Below are 19,436 nucleotides of genomic sequence, written 5' to 3'. Positions count from 1 at the left end.
ACTCTTTGTTTACACAGTTGCAAAGATCCAAAAAGGGCACCTAATCTATAATACTAATATGCACTGTTGAACTCTAACGTGCTTACAGGGCAATTACTTGATTTACACTTTAGGCCTGGTTCACAAAGCTGTCTTCTGTGAGCACAAATGACTTCTTACGGGCCACATGAAGAGTGTTCCTGAAAAAGAAAGCTTGCTGACGCAGAGAGAGCATAGAGGCGCAGGAGGGCGGAGCCTGCAGGAGCAGAAGCAAACACGTAGCCACGGGGAGAGGAGGCGGCCAAGCGGTGTTCTTTCTCCCGAGCCGCCCCAACCCTTGACGGTCAGCAGATAGGCAGGGGTGGTCTGGTTGGTCAGATGTCAGAGCCAGCGGAGCCGCGGCCTGAGAGAGAGGGTTCCATGACCTCAGTGAGACCAGGATCATGGAAGATCGTTAGTGGGTTACCCCGGAGATTGGCGTGCGCCCAGCTCTGCTTAAACGTTGCCTCATTGAACGCTGAGTTGATCGCGGAAGCCAGAACATGCTGAAACTGCACCCGGGTGATTCCTACCAACCCACCCCCCCAAAGCCCACCAAAACCCCCACAAAACCTGGCACACATGCAAGGACTGTTGATCTGCTACTGTGCCTCGAGGCACATAAAAAGTTAGGAGTGCCGAAGGTGGCCCGGGAGACGGAACAGTGGAACACTGTGATCAGAGTATGCTCTATGCTCCCTGCATCTTGTTAGTCAACAATAGATTTAAACTGCAATCATAAGAGCCACGAGCCAAACTATAAGGCAATTTGCAAGAACAAAAGAGCCATAGAGCTAAAAAGCCACTGGAGCTATAAGGGGGATCTCAAACGACTCCTCAGAACTGCAACACTGAACTGTGATACCGCAACACTGTACGGCACTGCAAGCAGTCCATTGCAACTGCAACTGACCAGAGCATTCCTTTGAGCATGCTCGTGCCCCCCCTCAGCCAGCGGTGATAAAACGAAATAGATTGGGCAGAGGGGCAGGGTGTGAGGCGGCATTCAACTGTGCGGAGGCAAGTGGCTAAACCAAACTGACCAGCACTTTTATTTCTACATTTCTATATTGTGAAAACTATGCAACCAATCAAGAAAGTAATAAGCCATTATCTAAACAGATATTCAACGTGTTACTGAAAGACAATCTACACTAATAGTTAACGTTTGACCAACACCCCTTTCCGGACACCACTCAGGAAGAATCCCAGGATCACCGGACAAACAACTTGAGTGAATCCTGTGCTAAGCTGGCCTATGTCTCCCCTGGAAGTGGGCAGGCACAGGAGCAGGTACTGGAGCCTAGGCCGGGAGAAACAACAACTGACTCACCAACACTAAATTTGCTTGGAATCTGTAATTCTCCGAGGCTGGTACCTAAGGCACAAAGGGTACAAGAAAAGAAACAGAAAAATGGGAAGATAGAGCTCTCAACACATTTGGGGGTTGTTGGAAACCGGCTCATAGGATCTTTTCAATAAGTAGGGCACATGGCAAGCTGAGGAGACAACCCAAAACAGCACAACAGCCTCAATCCGGGTACAAGGGACTGAGGCCGTCCGACCACTCAAACATGATCAAAATGAGAGCGGTTGAAGAAGATTAAGGAGGGTGCCCCACTTGCCCCGTAAACCCCGCAAACCCTACAAGGACTACTGCAATCGTTATAGAACACATAGAAATGAATTGTCACGATGGAGATGACAATGAGCCTGACGCCGAGGCAGGTCAGTTGCCGGTAGATGGGCCTAAAGCCTAGAAGATCACAACAAAGGTCTTAAGTGAAAGGTTCACACTGTTTCTCCTACTCCGATATTGGAGCTTGATCCTTTACTTAGGTCCACACAAACTGAGCAAGCACAAGACATTGCTAGCTGTGCTACAAGTTTCAGCCTGGATGCTTCAATAATTGGAGAATTGCTAGAAATGGCAGATACTGCATTGGCAGAAAGCAGGAACAGTCATAATAGCAGTGATAGAACAACTAGCATCAACATTTGCCCAGTGGGCCTTGCCTGCGGACCCGAGGTAACTAGAACAGATCCCATGGTAGTGGCATCCAGCCAGCCTAAAAGAGGGCAGGCTGTATCTCCAAGCAACAACAAACGGCAAACAGTGGCAGAGATTCATCAGTCGGCACAATCACAAACAGGGAACTCCCATGCACATTAAATCTCCGACAAGAGCCGGTCCTGCTCTACTCCCCTACAAGGCACAACGGAAGTTCCCCAGGCGTTGTTCACTGTAACAGGACAGGATGGCTGGACATTGCAAGAAACTAGAGCGGTATCACCAGGCCATGAAAATGAGACTAGGGGGACATATGAGGAGGTCATGGGAGAGAAAAACTTGCCCAACAAGGAACCGGGAGAAGTGGGCAGATCAGACTGTATTATAAATACCATGAATACATCTCTCTTAGGTGTAGTTAAAGCACTTACTTGGCAGTCACAGAAGATGGATATCCATCTAGGATTAACCCACATGCTGGCTAAAGTGTACTTACGCTAGATAATAAATTGAACTCATTAAGTGGAAAGCTAGATAAGTGGGGTAACAGATGGAAAGATGACAATGTGGTGGAAGGGACCAGCAATAATGAAATAATAGACAAACTATCAACCCTGCCAAACTTGCTAACTAGCCTCATCCATCATTGTAAAGCAGCCAATGAATCTAATTGAAAAAAAAAGAACGGTGGGATGCCAGTGAAAAAGCAGCATACACAGTGCCTGCCGAATTAGCCCGTAAAGGGGGATCTTCCGCATCCATAGAAGGTGAGGAAGGAAGTAGGTAGATGGAATCAAACAGGCAATCAATTACGGCACACCCAACACTGTTGACCACTCCAGATACTAATGCTGCCGAAAATAGCACAGAAGTTCAAGTCCCGGAAGTAACTTCCAAGTCACCACGTGAGTTTGATACCAGGAACCATCAACAATTACAACTAACAAGGTGACAGAAGAAGAAGTTGAAAAAACACTCAAAGCCACAAAAAAAAAAAAAATGAATAGACTGAACTGCACTGGGACAGTCGCACAGGCATCAGGGAGCTTGAGACCTACCCAGTTTTCCAGCAGAGACCGCTATCTATGTTGGCACCTGGAATCTGCTCCCGCGCACACATCACCCTGGTAACTGGGGAGGACTCAGGCAGAAAAGGAAAATATAATTCTCAAACATTCAAAAATATGGAAGGCAGTCATATCACTCAGTTGGTAGGGTCCATAGTAAACTCCAACCAGGTGCACCCCAAAGGTGAAGGTTGCAGAAAGGAAACAGATGACTCAATTTTAACAAAAACACACAAGCATCCTTGCAGACTAGAGAGGCAGAATCTGCGATGGGTCTAGAGCAACTCCTCATTGGTTGAGGGGGGTGATGAACCTATGGGAGGGGCTATCCCCAAAAAGAAACCCTCGACTTAATAGCCAGATCTGGAGGAGAAGCTTCACAGGGGCCAAGGTAGCAGCCCCTATACACAAATAATGGAGATCCAAATCTACAAACAAAATGCAACATAGAGGTTATGATGATCCCTGCAACCTGGCAACGACCCCAGGAAGAATCCACACAAACATACAATAATCAACTAATCAGAACAGAATCTAAAAGGATGCAGGAGGCAAGTCCCCCGGTATCGAGGCAAGCAAAACAAAAATGTGACTATCGGGATGACAAACCCACACATGCCTGGAGCAGAGAACGAAGCTACTGATCACCAGTTCATACAACTTCTTGAGATTATCCCATCATACATAGATCAGAGAATGAGCAGGAGTACAATGGCACATTAAATACAAACACAGTAAGCTTACAGGAAACCAATGAACAGCTAATAATAATATTCACCCCTCTATATGCATCTCAGGGACCTTGAGATATACTTAATAGGTGAATTATCCTGCGGCTGTTTCATCAAATACCATCACTTGCGACTCTCACAACCGGGAACCTCTCAAGAGTAAACTTTTAACACATATGCATGGATCAGCCAGAGAGAATCTACATTAGCGAGATCGGCTGACTAAGGCAGGTTGAGAGAATATTTGAATTTGAGGGATTGTGGTATAAAAATCGGCAAACCAGAGAAAGAACGCTACCCTTGGGTGCTGTCGATGGAAAATCAATTAACATGCCCAACTAAAAAAACGTTCAGTGCCTTGAGGGGAACCCAGTGATAAAACCGCTGCTGGTAGGTAAGAAAATTGCCATACAGTTGACAAGGAACACAGGAGGGATTCAATTTGATGATGCAAGAAAGTATCACAGCAATTTGGGAGGGCGGGACTGAGACTGGCTTCGAGCATCTCTGACCACTAAAGGGAAAGCGCATCTTTAACCATAAAGGACCCTCATTAAACAAACCAAACAAGGTGATTAAGATAATCAGCTGGAACGTCGCTGGATTGGCCCACCTCATTGCTAGCCTCAACACTGAGTGCTTCTTAAACAATGCAGATATTGTGTGCTTTCAGGAAACCGGGACGATGGAGCCACACACCATACTGGGCTTCATAACAACTCAGTCCCCTGCACAAAAGAAAAACTTGTTTGGAAGACATATGGGAGGTCTCGCAACACACGTCAAATTAGACTTAGCGGTTAAATTGGTGCCTTGGAAAAAAATCGACTAGGGATGTCCACGTGATAACAATATATGGCTTAGCCCTCACCAAAAAAACACCAATATCAGTCATACATTTGTACATAAATCCCAATCGGGAAAGCAAACAGATGAAGGTTAAATTAAATTTGTCCATATCAAAGGAATTTATATGAGCATCCGGATCACGAACATCTAATCGCAGGAGATTTCAATGTCCGACACCTCGGTCAGGAGGTGGGGCTCCCCGGAGACTCCATAAGATCATCCCTAGAAACCTTTTTCAGGGAATATGAACTGAGATCATCCAATTGCAGCAACACAGTAGTGGGCACACTCATTCCGACGTTCAAAAACATCTCCACATTAGATTACATTTTCTTAAGCCCATCATTACTGTGCAGATGCTTAAATCATAAGGTGACAAATAGATCGGAGAGTGACCACAACCCAGTAGCAATGGATATAGACCTTGAAGCAGTGCAGTGAGACATCAGTCCTACAAGGCCAGCAGACAGCAATTATCAACTAACTTATGCCCACTGACAAAAAGGATCAAATGGAGTGTGACCTGCAAGGAACAATACGACCTATGGAAGCAGGCCAATGGCCCATTAAACTTTGAAAGCGAGACAAGCAAGACCAGTGACCAGTGGGCAAACACAATAAAGAACTTACACTCTTCTCTATGCAGTCCACCACAGCAAGGGTTTGTAGGAAACAAGAGGCAAAAAAGTTGACATGTTCACAGCAACTAGGGAATATACACAGAGCAAAAGTAAATGCAGGCGGGCCGAAATGCGATGTAGAAGGAATAAAACCCCTGAAGCAGAAGCTCTTAGGAGGCAAGTGAGGAAAGAGTGCAAGGGAGTAATATGGAAACTGAAGCAAAAGGAGATTTAAGAATGCTGGATCCATTTACGTACATTGCTGCCACCGAGCAAAAGCAGAGAATTCTGGGACTATGTCAACTCGTTGCTACACGCATGTGTAAGGTGAATGCGATATCTGCCAGCGCTTGGGAAAGCCATGTGGGCAACCTCTATGTAGACCCAGAGTATACTGAAGTACACGGTACTATGGGTTGGCAACACGATCTAGACGGCCTAGAAAATTTGGCGTTAATGTTCACTGTCAAATCAGCGAAAATGGTGCTCGGCAGCATCAGGCGGGATGGGGTTCCAGGACCAAATGGCCTTCCAGGGAGCATTTTTAGAGACGAACAAGACTTTTGGGCTGAACCTCTGACAACTCTTTTCAACGACCCTCTACATTACTCTGTGGTCCCAGAGGCCTGGAACGGCTCAATACTGCACCCAATTTACAAAAAATGAGACTCTACTCTCCCAGAAAACCATAGGTTAATAGCCTTACTGGATGTGGATAGCAAGGCCTAAGCAAGAGTTCTGCTTCAAGAGCTTGAAAATTTGATTACTGAAAATAACATCATACCAATATATCCAACTAGTTTTAGACATATCTCCTCCACCATAGATAATGTTCTTGCTCTGTCATACCTAGGTCAGAAAGCACTGAAATCACCTGCTCAGCTGCTTTTTGCTTGTTTTATTGACTATAGTGCAGCCTTTGATGGTGTGGTGCACCACAACCTCTGGAAGAAGCTGGCAGTCTGTGGGATACCAAGGAAATTGTTAACTTCCATAATCACACTTTATTCGATACTTGGGTGAGAATCAAGATCACAAATACACATTACCAAGAAAATACTCACCAACAAAGGATTAAAACAAGGATGTGTCATCGCCCCTACTCTCTTTAATCTGTACACGGCTGACCTTGGTGCAGATTGTTCAGAGGTAATACACTCCCCCTGAAACTGGGTAAGGCAGTGCTCCCCATAATTCAATATGTGGACGACCTATTCCTGCTTGCTCAGACACAAATAGGGTTGAAAAGGGGCCTGGACATATTACATAGCTACAACGAAAAAAATGCATTAAGGGCAAACGCTGCAAAAACCAAGGTCTTGGTCTTTGGACGTCAGACCAAAAAACATCTGAGAGATTGGAAACCCGGTTCACTAAAAATAGAAATGGAAGAAAAATATCACTACCGTGAGTTTGGTTATCAAACACAGGAAAAATATCATATCAGGTAGAGGCACTGAGAACTAAGGCAGAGAGAATTACTTATGCATTAGCAAAACTCCATCTCCGGCTCCAAACTCCAACATCAGAGGCAATCAGAAGCGTTATTAAAGTGAAACTACTACCTAGTATCACCTATGGACACCTTGCATATCCCAGTAGGCCGATTACACCGCTGGAGAAGTGCCAGATGAGAGCCTATAGAGCCTATAAAAGGACATTCCAGATTCCTAAATCAACCAGATACGCAGGGATAGGTCTAAAATTCAATATAATAAGAATGAATCCAAGCTCCAAAATAGATATGATCAAGCTTTTGCATTGTGTTTGTAGGGCCAATACTGATAGCTTGAGGGGGTCCCCGAACGCAATCTTTGAAGATGATTCTAGTAGCTGGGCCATCTATCTCAGGCAAGCCGAAGAATTTTTTAATTTAGCTCCCTCCTACACAACAGACCCTCTCATATCCAAGGCCCTACTAAGAAAGACTTTGTAAGACAAGGGTGTGCGAGCTTCTAGAGAAAATGACATTGCCATAATCAGGAATATTAGCAGAGCTGAGGGTTTACCTGAGTCTCATACAACTTTTAATGCCCAACCATACATGAAAGCAGCACTGGGAGCCCATGGGTTTCAGAGTATCTTGCAAATGTGTCTCTTAACACTCCCAGTTTGGGACTTTAGACGCAAATGGAAGTCTTTGCGGGGATACTCACAAGAATGTACTCTATGTAACTACCACACTGAATCCATAATACATCAAGTATGTTGCCGCCTATGCTTGGCCTCAGAGAGACGTCAACTACTAAAACCTCTATTCCTGAAATATGGTCTGAGAACATGCAGAGAAGCCGTAAAATATAAATTCACTGCAGATATCCCTATGGAACTGGCTTGCCTTGGGAATTTTTTCACTATTATGAGAAAGGCTCTGCAGCTTGATCGGGGCCAGCAACATGCAGGAAACAAAAGGGGAGGTGTGGCCCTCAAGAAACATTGTCGAAGTAGCTCATTCACCCATGTTAGTCTTACTCATACCTATGTTAACTTTGACCAAGATCATGGCGATGCATATTTGACAGGGAACTCACACTTAAACTTCTGGATTCTATCATTCTGCTCCACGTTTTCATCTGCACATTCTGTCGTTACTCTGATGTCAGACTGCCTGGATAATTTTCATAGGCAATTTTACTTTCATTGCTGTGTTCGTAGTATTTTTCAGCATTTGCACTATCATGTCTAAGTTTTGGAATTTTATAACAACAGATGAGATACCAGACTTTTGGGACAGCCTTCATTGGCTCTTGCAGTCTCATTGCTTAGATTATAGTACTTTATGGCACTCCCACTCTACTTTTAAGACTCAGAAGTTCAGAATAATCAACTTGACATCAGTTTGCTAGAACAGTCTCTATCGGTCTCTGCACTTTCACTGTTGTCATTATACTGTTGTATTATAACATACAATAAGAGGTATTTAATTTTATGTGTTTTTATAGTATTTCATGCAAAGATTACAGAATTTTATAACATCAGATCCAACGTCAGACTTTAAGGATAGCCTTTTCTGGTGTTTGCACCTTCATTGCTGCAATTACATAACTTTATGACATTTGCACTTTCACTCTAAGTTTTAGAATTTCATAACAATTGATTTGATACCAGACTTTTAGGACAATCTACTCTACACTGGCATTTACATTTCACTGCTGTGTTTACACTATTTTATTATATCATACAATAAGATGCATTTTATTCTAAGGGTGTATTTTATGCAACAATTTTAAGTAATCTTGCAATAAAGTTACCGACCTACCTACTCCGGGAAGTTAAGGAGTATATCAAGCGAAAATCAAGGGTCATTCACACCGATTCAGAGCAAAACAAATGCTGTGAATTGGGCCTTATAGGTTTGCTGACTTTTTGCTCCAGTTGAGTGCAGTTACTACCTTGAGGTCAATTCGTAAGTTTGGTGAAGAAATGGTGCAGGAGGCCTCTTTATTGCGACCTGCCTGTTCTGTTCCATATCTTTGAGTCATGCGTGACTTTGCAGGGCCTCTCTCTGCCTGCAGTAGCCATTCATAATTTAGATCACTTGCCTTTGGTATGTCCTCTAACATGCCTACAGCTACGCACACTTTTTCTTGGCTATTGGACTTAATGTATACATCAAGCCCATTACACACAAGCAAAATACATGTGGGAGCACTGCAACTGTATCTTTCTTTTTACTGATGCGTAAAGTGTGCATGCGTAATAATTTTTGTAGCACATTCCTAAATAGTACAGCTGTAATCTTTATGGATTGGCCCCTTAATATTCCTAATGTTCATGGCGCTTAAGGTAAGCCTACTGTATGTTACCCCATATGTCCTTGTGACCCCTAGCAAACTGTTTCACTGTGGGAGTTATGACCAAGTGATGGTAATTTGCCTTCATAGAGGCAACTCAGAAAATTGGTGCAAATACTACCTGCCCCAGATTTAGCTCATGCTCTGTGCCTAAATTGTAATTGTAAATGGTATTTATGTAGCACTTACTACTCCTGCTGAGGCGCTGAAGTGATTTGTGGTGAGTAGCATGCTACTCCAGAACCCAAGATGAGGTCAGTAGTCAGTAGATTAGCAAAAGGTAAACCATTCAAATTCACTATAATTACAGAAGCTCCATGTACACTCCCTGTGGCCCTGTAGTTCGTATATTGGAATACCTGTGCTAATGAATGCAGTTCAGCAGCTGCCTGGTCTAATCAGGGACAGATCCAGTCAGCACTTCAAGCAGCAGCATAGTCACTTGAGACACAGCGTCAAGTGCCTTGAAGCAGCAGCTTTACTTACAGCAGCGTAGTCCGCTCGGGCTCACGTTGGGCACGAGTCACTATGAAATCCATTCAAACACACTGAAGTAGCACCACAGGCTTGGCAAAGGTCACTCCTTCAGCAACGATGACGCTTGTGCACACTAGGGCCAAGTGCCAAGACTGCGAAGACCTATGCTGACAGGGTATTCCTCTCAGGAACACTTCGGTAGTGCCACAGATCCTCTGCTTCAGCAAAGGTGATTGCTTATGAGCCAGGAGCATGCCAGGGATGCTCCCTGGAGTCTGTAAGAGAGACCCACAGCACCAGCATCAAATGAGTGTGCCTTCACTGGAAGCCACCCTCTTGTGCAGTTTGTGGCTCACTCCCCTTTTCCTCCAGGCAGGATACTTCCAAGTGCTCCAGGACAGGGAGACAGCTCATCCTCCAGATCAGACTCGCAGTGAGTCCCCTCACCCTGGGGAAGCATTTTTTATTGTGCAGTAGTCCTTTTTGTATGCTGTAGAGCACCCCCTGCTAGGCCAGAGACAACTTAAAACAGGCCACATTCTCAAAATGTAAAGCAGAAGCGAGATGTCTATTCTCTGTCTGCACATTCAGAATCGGTTTTGGATAGTTCCCTTTTCATATGTCCTCCTCTGGCTGCCTTACAGGCTGAGTCTTTGTCTAGAGTGATGCTCCTTAAAGCAGGGTCTTCTCAAGGATGGAGCACCCACAACAGAGACACCAGAGGCATAAAGAGACATGAGCATTTGGGACCTGGCCACCAACAACAACATTAGCAGTAATCAGGAAGAGAGACAAAAGTTTGGCCATTCTAAAGGACCCCAATCAATATAAGAATATTCCACATCCTGTTTTCACTGTGATTTGTTGGTTAAAAAAATCGTCCTTATACTTACTGCTTGCAATGGTTATGAGGTTGGGCTATGTAAGTGCTCAGTCCCATCATTTGAATAAAAAAAAAAAAGTACTTCAGTTGGATGAGGGGTGCATGCTTTCTTTATAAGTAGCTCCAGTGATCTGACTGGGCGTAGATTGGTTACCATAACATCATTACTTACCATTGATTAGCATCATTTTCATGCTTTTTAGCGGTCTTCTAATTTGCCAGTGCATGCAAAGCCATCACTTCCTGCATCACTTCTTGCTTTTGTGGGGAGCATGTACTAAGTACAGATGGACTCAACTTAATTAGTGTCTGTCCAGAGTGATTCTAATTTTCTTTCTGCATTTTTAGATAACACAAACTCAACCAGACCAAAACATATTGGGTTGCTTTACATGAACACCATTCATCCTTACATGTGTTCACATTCATTTTTTTAAGCAGGGAGATTATGGTGCTCATTATGACGATGGCGGTGACTGTTAAAGTGGCGGTAACACCGCCAACAGGCTGGCAGTAATTACCGCCAAATTATGACCATGGCGGTGATAACTCCCATAGATAGCCAATGTACCATACCAACCACCAGGGGGTTAATACCACTGACCACGACGGCAGCCATCAACAGCCAGGCTGAAGACAAGGTACCACCCACCATATTATGACATAGCAAACCCCACGATTTCCGGGGTGGTACCAACACCATCCAAAGCCTGGCGGAAACAGAACACAGAAGACAAAAGACTCACCATCAGAGATACAGAGAACTCCAGCACTAGGAGGTGCCTCCACACTGTCCCCGCGGACTGATTGGCTGCGGGGCTGGGTCATTGTGACCCTGCTCTTACGGGCGGTTTTTTTTGGGGGGGGGGGGAGGGGGGGGGAGGTGGAGGGAGAGGGAAGAGGTCAGGTTGGGCAAGGAAAAACTTCTTAGGGATGGTGGGGGGATGAGGGATGGGAGTGGAGGTTGAGGGAGTGGTTGTTGGAGGTGTATGCCTACTGGACTTGGGTGTAGGTGCATGGGCAGAGTGCTGATGTGAGGTGGATGGCTGTTGTGTCTCTTTGGGGAGCGGTGTGGTGATGGTGGTGGTGGCTGTTGATGCAGTGCATGCAGGTGTGAGTGCAGATGTGACTGAGGGGGGAGTAGAGGGAGACAGTGGCTGTTGTTTTGTGTTCAACTATCTGTTGTTTGTGTGAGTGCTTGTGGCCTGAAGTGTGCTGCCTGTGTTTGTGCCACTCTTGTGTGATGTTTTGTGTGCATGCTTGTCTGTATGTGTGCATGGGATGGGTCGGGGTTGAGGACACTGGGAAGTGGTAGTTGGAGGGTGGGGGACGGCAGGAACAGGGATAATAGCTGCCATCAGAGAGGAGGTCAGAACCTGGAACGATTTCTGTGGGGCCGCCAATCCACCATGAATGCCATCCAGGAATGCACTGCATTGCTGCATCTGGGATGCCAGCCCCTGGATTGCATTCACAATGGTTGACTGCCCTACAGAGATGGATCTCAGGAGGTCAATAGCCTCCTCACTGAGGGCTGCAGGGCTAACTGGGGCAGGGCCTGAGGTACCTGGGGCGAAGGAGATGCCCACCCTCTTGGGTGAGCGGGCACGGGCAACATTGTGAGGGGCTACTGGGAGGGCGGTGCTGTTGTGGGGGTGGCAGCTGTACCTGTAGCTGGGATGGTCCCAGAGGTGTCTGCCACCACCAGAGAGCTTCCATCAGAGGAGGAATCAGAGTCAGTGTTGTCACCTCCTGTCTCCGCTGTGGTGCTCCCCTCGCCCTCCGTCCCACTGGTTTCCAGGGCGTCAGTGGACTCTGCCTCCTGGGTCCTGCGGGATGCAGCTCCCTATGTCGCCAGTGCCTCTGCTCCTCCGCCAGATGATGCTAATGCACACATGGACAGGATGACAGAAGAAAAAGGGGGGGGGGGAGAGAAAGGGAGCACTGGGTCAATTACAGCACCAACACCACAGATGGCATACACATTACCATCACACACAGGGATCAGGATTGAGCACCATGCATCGCACTGGCATTCCATTGGCTAGGTACCACAGCAAGATGTGAGCCAACCACTGTCAACTGCACCCCTCCTGGGAGTCACTAAGCCCTCTCTGACATGGAATGCAACCTAGCTAGGTTACCAGATTTTGCAATACATCCATTACCCTTGAGCTGGATCACGCTGCAATGTCTGAGCTGGCATTAAGGGGCACCCACTAACTAACACCCACCACAAGGATCCCATGCCACCTACCAATTATAGTTGTAACCCCCACTATACTCACCCTCTTGTGGTTGCTGTGATGCCATAAAGCGCCCATCCAGCTCTGTGTAGGCCACCACCAGTATGCAGGCCATCAGGGGGGTCAGGTTCCAACGGGCACCCCGCCCTCATTGGGAGGCCATCGCCAGCTGGGCCTCAGCGGTCTTCCGGACCTAGCATCTCAGGTCCTCCCACCTTTTCCTACAGTGGGTGTTCCGCCTGCTGTAGACCCCCAGGGTCCACACGCACTTGGCGATGGCACGCCACAATCCCTTCTTCGGACGGTGCTGACCTGCAGAGGAAACACAGACAAGAGGACACCATTACACATACAATCCAGTCTGTCACACATGTGGCCCACAAATCCCATTTCCAACTCTATTGGCACACACATCACCCAACGCCCACCATGTACACTACCACCAGACATACCACCCTCCCAAATGACACGATACTTGCACACACATCTCCATGCAAACTTGTCACATGTATTGTGCTCAAGGTGTACTCACCTGTTGGTCTGGAGGCCCATACAGCTGTCCATCCACCAAGCGCTCCAACTCCTCCGAAGTGAAGGCAGGGGCCCTTTCCCCGGTCACACAGGCCATGGCAGGATCCAAACACTGGTCAAGGTGTTGTCCTGTGGAAAGTCAGAAATCAAGTGAGGATTCAGATAAAAAATGGCGGTCATGCCCACGGCGGTGTACACCGTCACCACCGCCGCTGATCCCCATTGGCCACTGTACTCCATAGAGCCCCATATTAGGCAACAAGGAATTGCACGGCAGTGTAAGACCACCTTCCCCCATGACGCCCAACGTTGGCAGAGTTACCTCACTTCCACCTGTCCCTGGAAACAGGACAGGCGGTCACCATTTCATGGTGGTGGACTACATTCAGATAATCCATAACTGAGTCATTGCTACAATTTGCACATACATTGACATTCACATTGTCCCATCACATCAATGCTCAATGTGCACTGAGGTGGTGGTTCTATTCTACAAATTGTGACAGCCTACTCACTCTTGTGTTTCTTGGATACCTACCACTGCGGATGAATAGGAGGAGGAGACAAGCACCCATATACAGACCCCTTGTGGACTTGGCTACACTGGAGGACAGGCGCATAATACTGACCTATAGACTGGACAGGGCCACAATCACAGAGCTGTGTGCCCAATTGGAGCCTGATCTGATATCAGCTCTCCTATTCCCACTGGGGTCCCCCCTCTGGTGCAGGTTCTATCAGTGATCCATTTCCTGGCAACTGGTTATTTCCAAGTGACAGTGGGCTTGGCAGCAGGAATGTCACAGCCAATGTTCTCAATTGTGCTGGCAAGGGTTTTGTCTGCCTTGGTCAAACACATGTGCAGCTACATTGCTTTCCCCCAGGTGGAATATTTGGCCACTGTGAAGGCAGGATTCTATGCAATGGGACATATGCCCAATATTATTGGGGCAATTGACGGTACACATATTGCGTTTGCGCCCCCCCCCCCCCCCCCACCACACCAGAATGAACAGGTGTTCAGGAATCTGAGGAGTTTCCACTCACTCTAAGTACAAATGGTGTGCCTGGCGTACCAGTACATCTTCCACGTCACTGCAAGGTATCCTGAGTCAGTGCATGACGCCTTCATCCTGAGGAATAGCAGCATCCCTAATGTGATGCCACAACTACAGAGGCACAGGGTGGGGCTAATTGGTGAGCCTGAGCCCCACTTGGCAAGTGTCTCTGGCTTTTGTCTGGTTCGCAGGGAACATTTGCGGGGTGGTTCACCTTCTGCAGGGGGAGGGGAGTGGGTTGCCTGTGGGTCCTGTGGCAGTACCTCCTGCCCACTACCTGTAGCAGACGTGGTGGGCTGGTCAGTAAACTGGCTACTGGTAGGGGTGTGCTGTCCATTCCCTCATGTTGTTGGCCATATCTGCCAGCACCCGTGTTATGGAGACCATGGTGGTGTTGATGCCTGCACATCCTCCCTGATCTCCTGATGGTATACCTCCTGCAGCTGCTTGTTCTCCTGCATGTTGGTAGGAATGTGGCCCATCTTGTCCTGGGATTGTTGGTAAGCACCTAGGACATTAGTGAGTGCCTCCTGGAGAGTTGGTTCCCTGGGCCTGTCCTCCCCCTGACGCACAGCGGTCCTCCCAGTGTACCTGTTCCCCTGAACCTCTGTCCCCTGAACAGTGTGCCCACTGCCACTGACCCCAGGTCCCTGATTGTCCAGGGGGTGGGGTGTGGACTGGGGTCCCTGTATAGGTGAGCACACTGCTGATTGACATGTCCTGAGGACAGGGGTGTGGGGACATTGGGTGGGTGCTGTGGTGTTGGATACTGATGGGGCAGGCTCTGTGGTGGACTGTGAGTGGGCTGGGGTGGCCGACTGACTAGTGGTCCCTGATGGGCCAGGTAGTTCATCCAGATCCTTAAGTCCAGAGTTACTTTCATCACTGGGGGCATCTTCTGTTGGGGGACTGGATAGTCGTGGCACCTCCTCGCCGCTGAGTTTGGCTGGGGCACCGGTGGGGATGTAAGTGATGTATTATGCTTCATATCTGTGACATATTGTACATCCCTAGCGTCCCCTCTATTGTTGCTGTTGCCCTGCCGCCTTTGTGTATGGTGATGTATTGTGGGATTGTTAGTTCTCCATGCTTTTGTGATGGGTGTACATGCAGGGCTGGGAGGGCTGTCCATGCATTGGTATAGCATGCAGGGCTTGGCATTGAGGTTAGTCATATGTGTAGGTGCAGTGTGTGTGATGGAGTGAGGGTTAGGGGGTGTAATGGCATGCGGGTATGGGGGGTGATAAGTAGTAAATATTGACTCACCAGTGTCCAGTCCTCCGGCTACTTCAGTGAGTCCCCTCAGGAAGCAGGATTGCCAAGACTTGCTCCTCCCATGCTGTGAACTGTGGGGGAGGAGGTGGGGGGTCCACTGCCAGTCCTCTGGATGGCGAGCTGGTGTCTTGCTGCTATGGAACGTACCTTCCCCCGCAGGTCGTTCCACCTCTTCTTGATGTCGTCCCTTGTTCTTGGATGCTGTCCCATGGCGTTCACCCTGTCCACGATCATCCGCCATAGCTCCATCTTCCTGGCAATGGAGATCTGCTGTACCTGTGCTCCAAACGTCTGTGGCTCTACCCTGACTACTTCCTCCACCATGACCCGCAACTCCTCATCAGTGAAATGGGGCAGCCTTAGGGGGGACATGGGTATTGTGTGGTGTGTGTTGTGCAGAGGGTGTTGAGTGATGTGCTAAGGAGTGGGGTGCCTGAATGATGGATGGGTGTTTGTGGTGTGTGTGTGTGTGTAGTTGTCTCAGTGGTCTTTGTGTTAGTCTTGTGGCGGTTATTGTTGTTCGTAAAGGGTTGTGTGTAATGTGGGTGTGTGGTTTATAGTGCTGTGGGTGGGTCTGTGTGGTGTGTGTATCAGTGTCAGGTGTGTGATTTTCATTTAGGCCAATGTTGAGTTTTGTATTTGGGTGGCCATTCTTAGCGCGCCGGTGTGTATCTCCAATGGTTTACCGCCATTGAATGTCCGCTGTGGTGATTTGTGGGTCATAATGTAGTGGGCGTTGTTTTGTTTGCATAACGGTATGGGTGTTCGTACCGACACTTTACCACTGACCTTTGGGCTTGCGGATTTGTGTATGTGGCAGTATTCTGTCGGTTTGGTGTGTGTGTGTCAAAATAAGGCAAACAGATGTTCGCCACCATGGTGGTATGTTGGCGGCCGTCACTGCGGCAGTAAGCAGCATTTACAGCCAATGTCCTAACGAGGTCCTAAGTGTTTTGCCCAGAATCACAGAACGTTGAGGGGACACCAAGACTCAAACCTTGTTTCAAAACTCTATCTCTTGACTCTGCCAAACTCGTAGATCCTAAGTCAAATTTTAGAAGTTACACATCATGTCGGAGTCCCCACCCCAGAGTCATTGAGCAATTGATGTAACTGCAAAGTGCACTTATGCAACCTTTCCCATGCTTTTAGAAAAAATTAGCATATTAAACAACAACCAGACTAACCGGAAAAAGAAAATATCCCCCTCCCTGGATGAAAAGCAAATAGGTAGGTGGAAATTTCAATTGCACCCCTAAATACAGACCAACATTTTGTTATATTGCCTTATGCACACAACACAAACACTGGGTTTGCAAATTACACGTGGCGGTTCATTACTTTTTTATTTTTACATACAGCACTCTTCTCCACATTCTCTTTCATAGTGGTGCAGAAAAAGAGTTTGTTCTGCTAGAAAACACTGGCGTGCTCATTCAACCTTAAAAGGTTGAAAGCCTCTGTTGGCCCAACACTGTTGGAGGATGCATGTTATGTGTTCTACGAGTTTGTCCCTAGAGCCCATGCACACTGGCTTTGGCTGCTCTTGCACACTTGTCCCTAGAGCTCATGCACCCTGGTGCCTAGAGCTCATGTGCACTGGCTCTTGCTGCTCTCACCCACTGGTCCCTAGAGCCAATGCACACTGGCTCTGGATGCTCTCATACACTGGTCCCTAGAGCCCGGCCACACTGGCTTTGGATGCTCTCTCACACTGGTCCCTAGAGGCCAGCCACACTGGCTGCTCTCTCACACTGGTCCCTAGAGCCCAGACACACGTGCTCTGGATGCTCTCACACTGGTCCCTAGAGACCAGGCACACTGGCTCTGGATGCTCTCTCTCACTGGTTCCTAGAGCCCAGGCACACCGGCTCTAGATGCTCTTGCACACTTGTTTACACTACCCCAATTGTTGGTGTCATCCAATCCCTTATGTTCCCTCTTTGTTCCTTGGAACTCTGATACACTGATCCATTGTGCTTTCACACACTGGTCCCAGGTCTCTTAGATTGCTTATTGTGCTCAGGCACACTGGTCCCTGGTGTCCTTGCACACGGGTCCCTTGAGCCCAGGAGCACTGATTCCTGGAGCTCTCTCACATTGCTTGTTGGTGCTCAGGCACATTTGTCACTGGTCCTCTTGTACACTGGTCTCTGGTGATCTTACACACAGGTCCCTGGTGCTTTCATTCACTCTTCTTGGATGCTGTATGTTATGACCCCTGATGTCCTTATGCAATGATCACTGGTGGCCTTGCACATTGGTCTTTAGGCATGGGAAAGGTTGCATTAGCCTATGTGCACTTGTTCCTGAGGCTCTCATGCGGCACGTTGGTGCTGAGGCACACTGGTCACTATAGGTCATGCATAATCCTCAGTCACACTCACGTCATACACAGACTCTTGAATCCTCTCCAATTTCCTTTTTGTAATAATGCACAAATTCATAGCTATCCAAGAAATGTTTTGCATGGTTGGCTCACCTGTCCATTCAGTCTCAGGCTCAGAATAGGCCGGTCATATGAAGACCCATCGGCCACGGCAAAGATTAATCCTGTGTCCTTCACAGGTCGGATGTGCATCTCCAGGGTCAGGGACCAGTCCTTAAGCACTCCATGTTCCAGATCTGGAAGAGGAACCGGGAGGACAGTGAGAGCAAACCGGAACAACAGAAGGAGAGATGGAAGGTAAAGTAGGAGGCAGAGACCACTAAAGAAGTACAGGAGACAGGGAAAGAGATGAGAGAAGTGAGCAGAGAAAGATATGAAAAAGGAGGGCAAAGTATGGGATGAGGAGCGAGGTTACATGTTGGCAAGAGAACAGAGGGAATGACAGAGGAAAGTGTGTTTAAACAGTTCAGAGGAGCAAAGGAGAAGGCACATTTTTTGCAGATGAAAAAAAGAAAAGTAACACAAACGGTGGTACAAGAGAGCAGAGGAAGAAAAAGACAGCGGGAAGAGAGAAATATGAAAGTGGCACATCAGGTATGGGGAGGAGGAAAAATGGTGCCAGACGAAAAGTGACATAAGAGAGCAGATGAAATGAAGAAAATGCAGAAAAAAGTGATATATAGGAGAGCAAATGATGCTGTAAGCATGAGAAGAACATGATGACAAGAGAACAAAGGGTGAGAGGAAAAGACAGGAAAGGGGCATAGAAGAGAGTAAAATGATGTAAATGAAGCTGGAATGGATTCAGAAACATGCACTTGATTTGGCACACACACACAATTTACTGTAGACTCGCATGACAGTCATCATCAATCCGACATCTCAGTTACACGACTTTCGAGCAAGAACTATCAACTGTTGGAGATGCATGTATCACTGCTGCCACATGTCAGGATCAAATTCTGGAATCATCAGTAGATATATATAATTTATGTCAAGTGGGTTCGGACCTGAACTGAATTCAGAAAATCTTTAGGTCAGAATCTTAAACGAATATAAAAACTCAGAAATTAGGTTGGCTTAAAAAGCTTGAGGGCCAAATTCTCCTTCTCTGCTGATTTGGAATTCTCTTTCTAGAAGTTGGCAAGCTAAACAGGCAACAACTACAATGTGTTAACCTGGAATGGAGATAACTACAAAATTGTTCAGTTGAAAAAAGAATGTCCACCTTGCTTCCCTGCAATTTCGTCATTCAATTTGTTTGAGGAAATGCAAATTGTGGTGATCCCCGAGAGTCACCACACAGTACTGTATTCCCAAGAAAAGGTGTCTCCATTCAATACCGACATTTTTTATAACAAAAAGTTATTTTTCTAAATGTTCTACAACAAAGTAATTTTGTCCTGAAGTAGTTCATTTCTAGGTAAAATGGAAATTCGATATTAAGTGTTATTAGAATTTTGCTACTTCAAATTGACCAGCTAGAA

General features: G+C 47.0%; 1 protein-coding gene across 1 annotated transcript in view; it reads right to left on the bottom strand.

Annotated features, from left to right (window-relative positions):
• LOC138268750 (sex hormone-binding globulin-like) overlaps window positions 1–19,436 on the bottom strand; it is a 69,852-nt gene that overhangs the window by 30,514 nt on the left and 19,902 nt on the right. The window contains exon 6 of the mRNA XM_069218738.1: window positions 18,043–18,185. Coding sequence (XP_069074839.1) covers window positions 18,043–18,185 — 143 coding nt within the window. The remainder of the gene's footprint in view (window positions 1–18,042; window positions 18,186–19,436) is intronic.

Source organism: Pleurodeles waltl, chromosome 12 (assembly GCF_031143425.1).
Source record: "Pleurodeles waltl isolate 20211129_DDA chromosome 12, aPleWal1.hap1.20221129, whole genome shotgun sequence".
In the NCBI taxonomy this organism is placed as follows: domain Eukaryota; kingdom Metazoa; phylum Chordata; class Amphibia; order Caudata; family Salamandridae; genus Pleurodeles; species Pleurodeles waltl.
The sequence above is the reverse complement of the archived record's forward strand: the minus strand, read 5'-3'. Positions and strand labels throughout refer to the sequence as shown.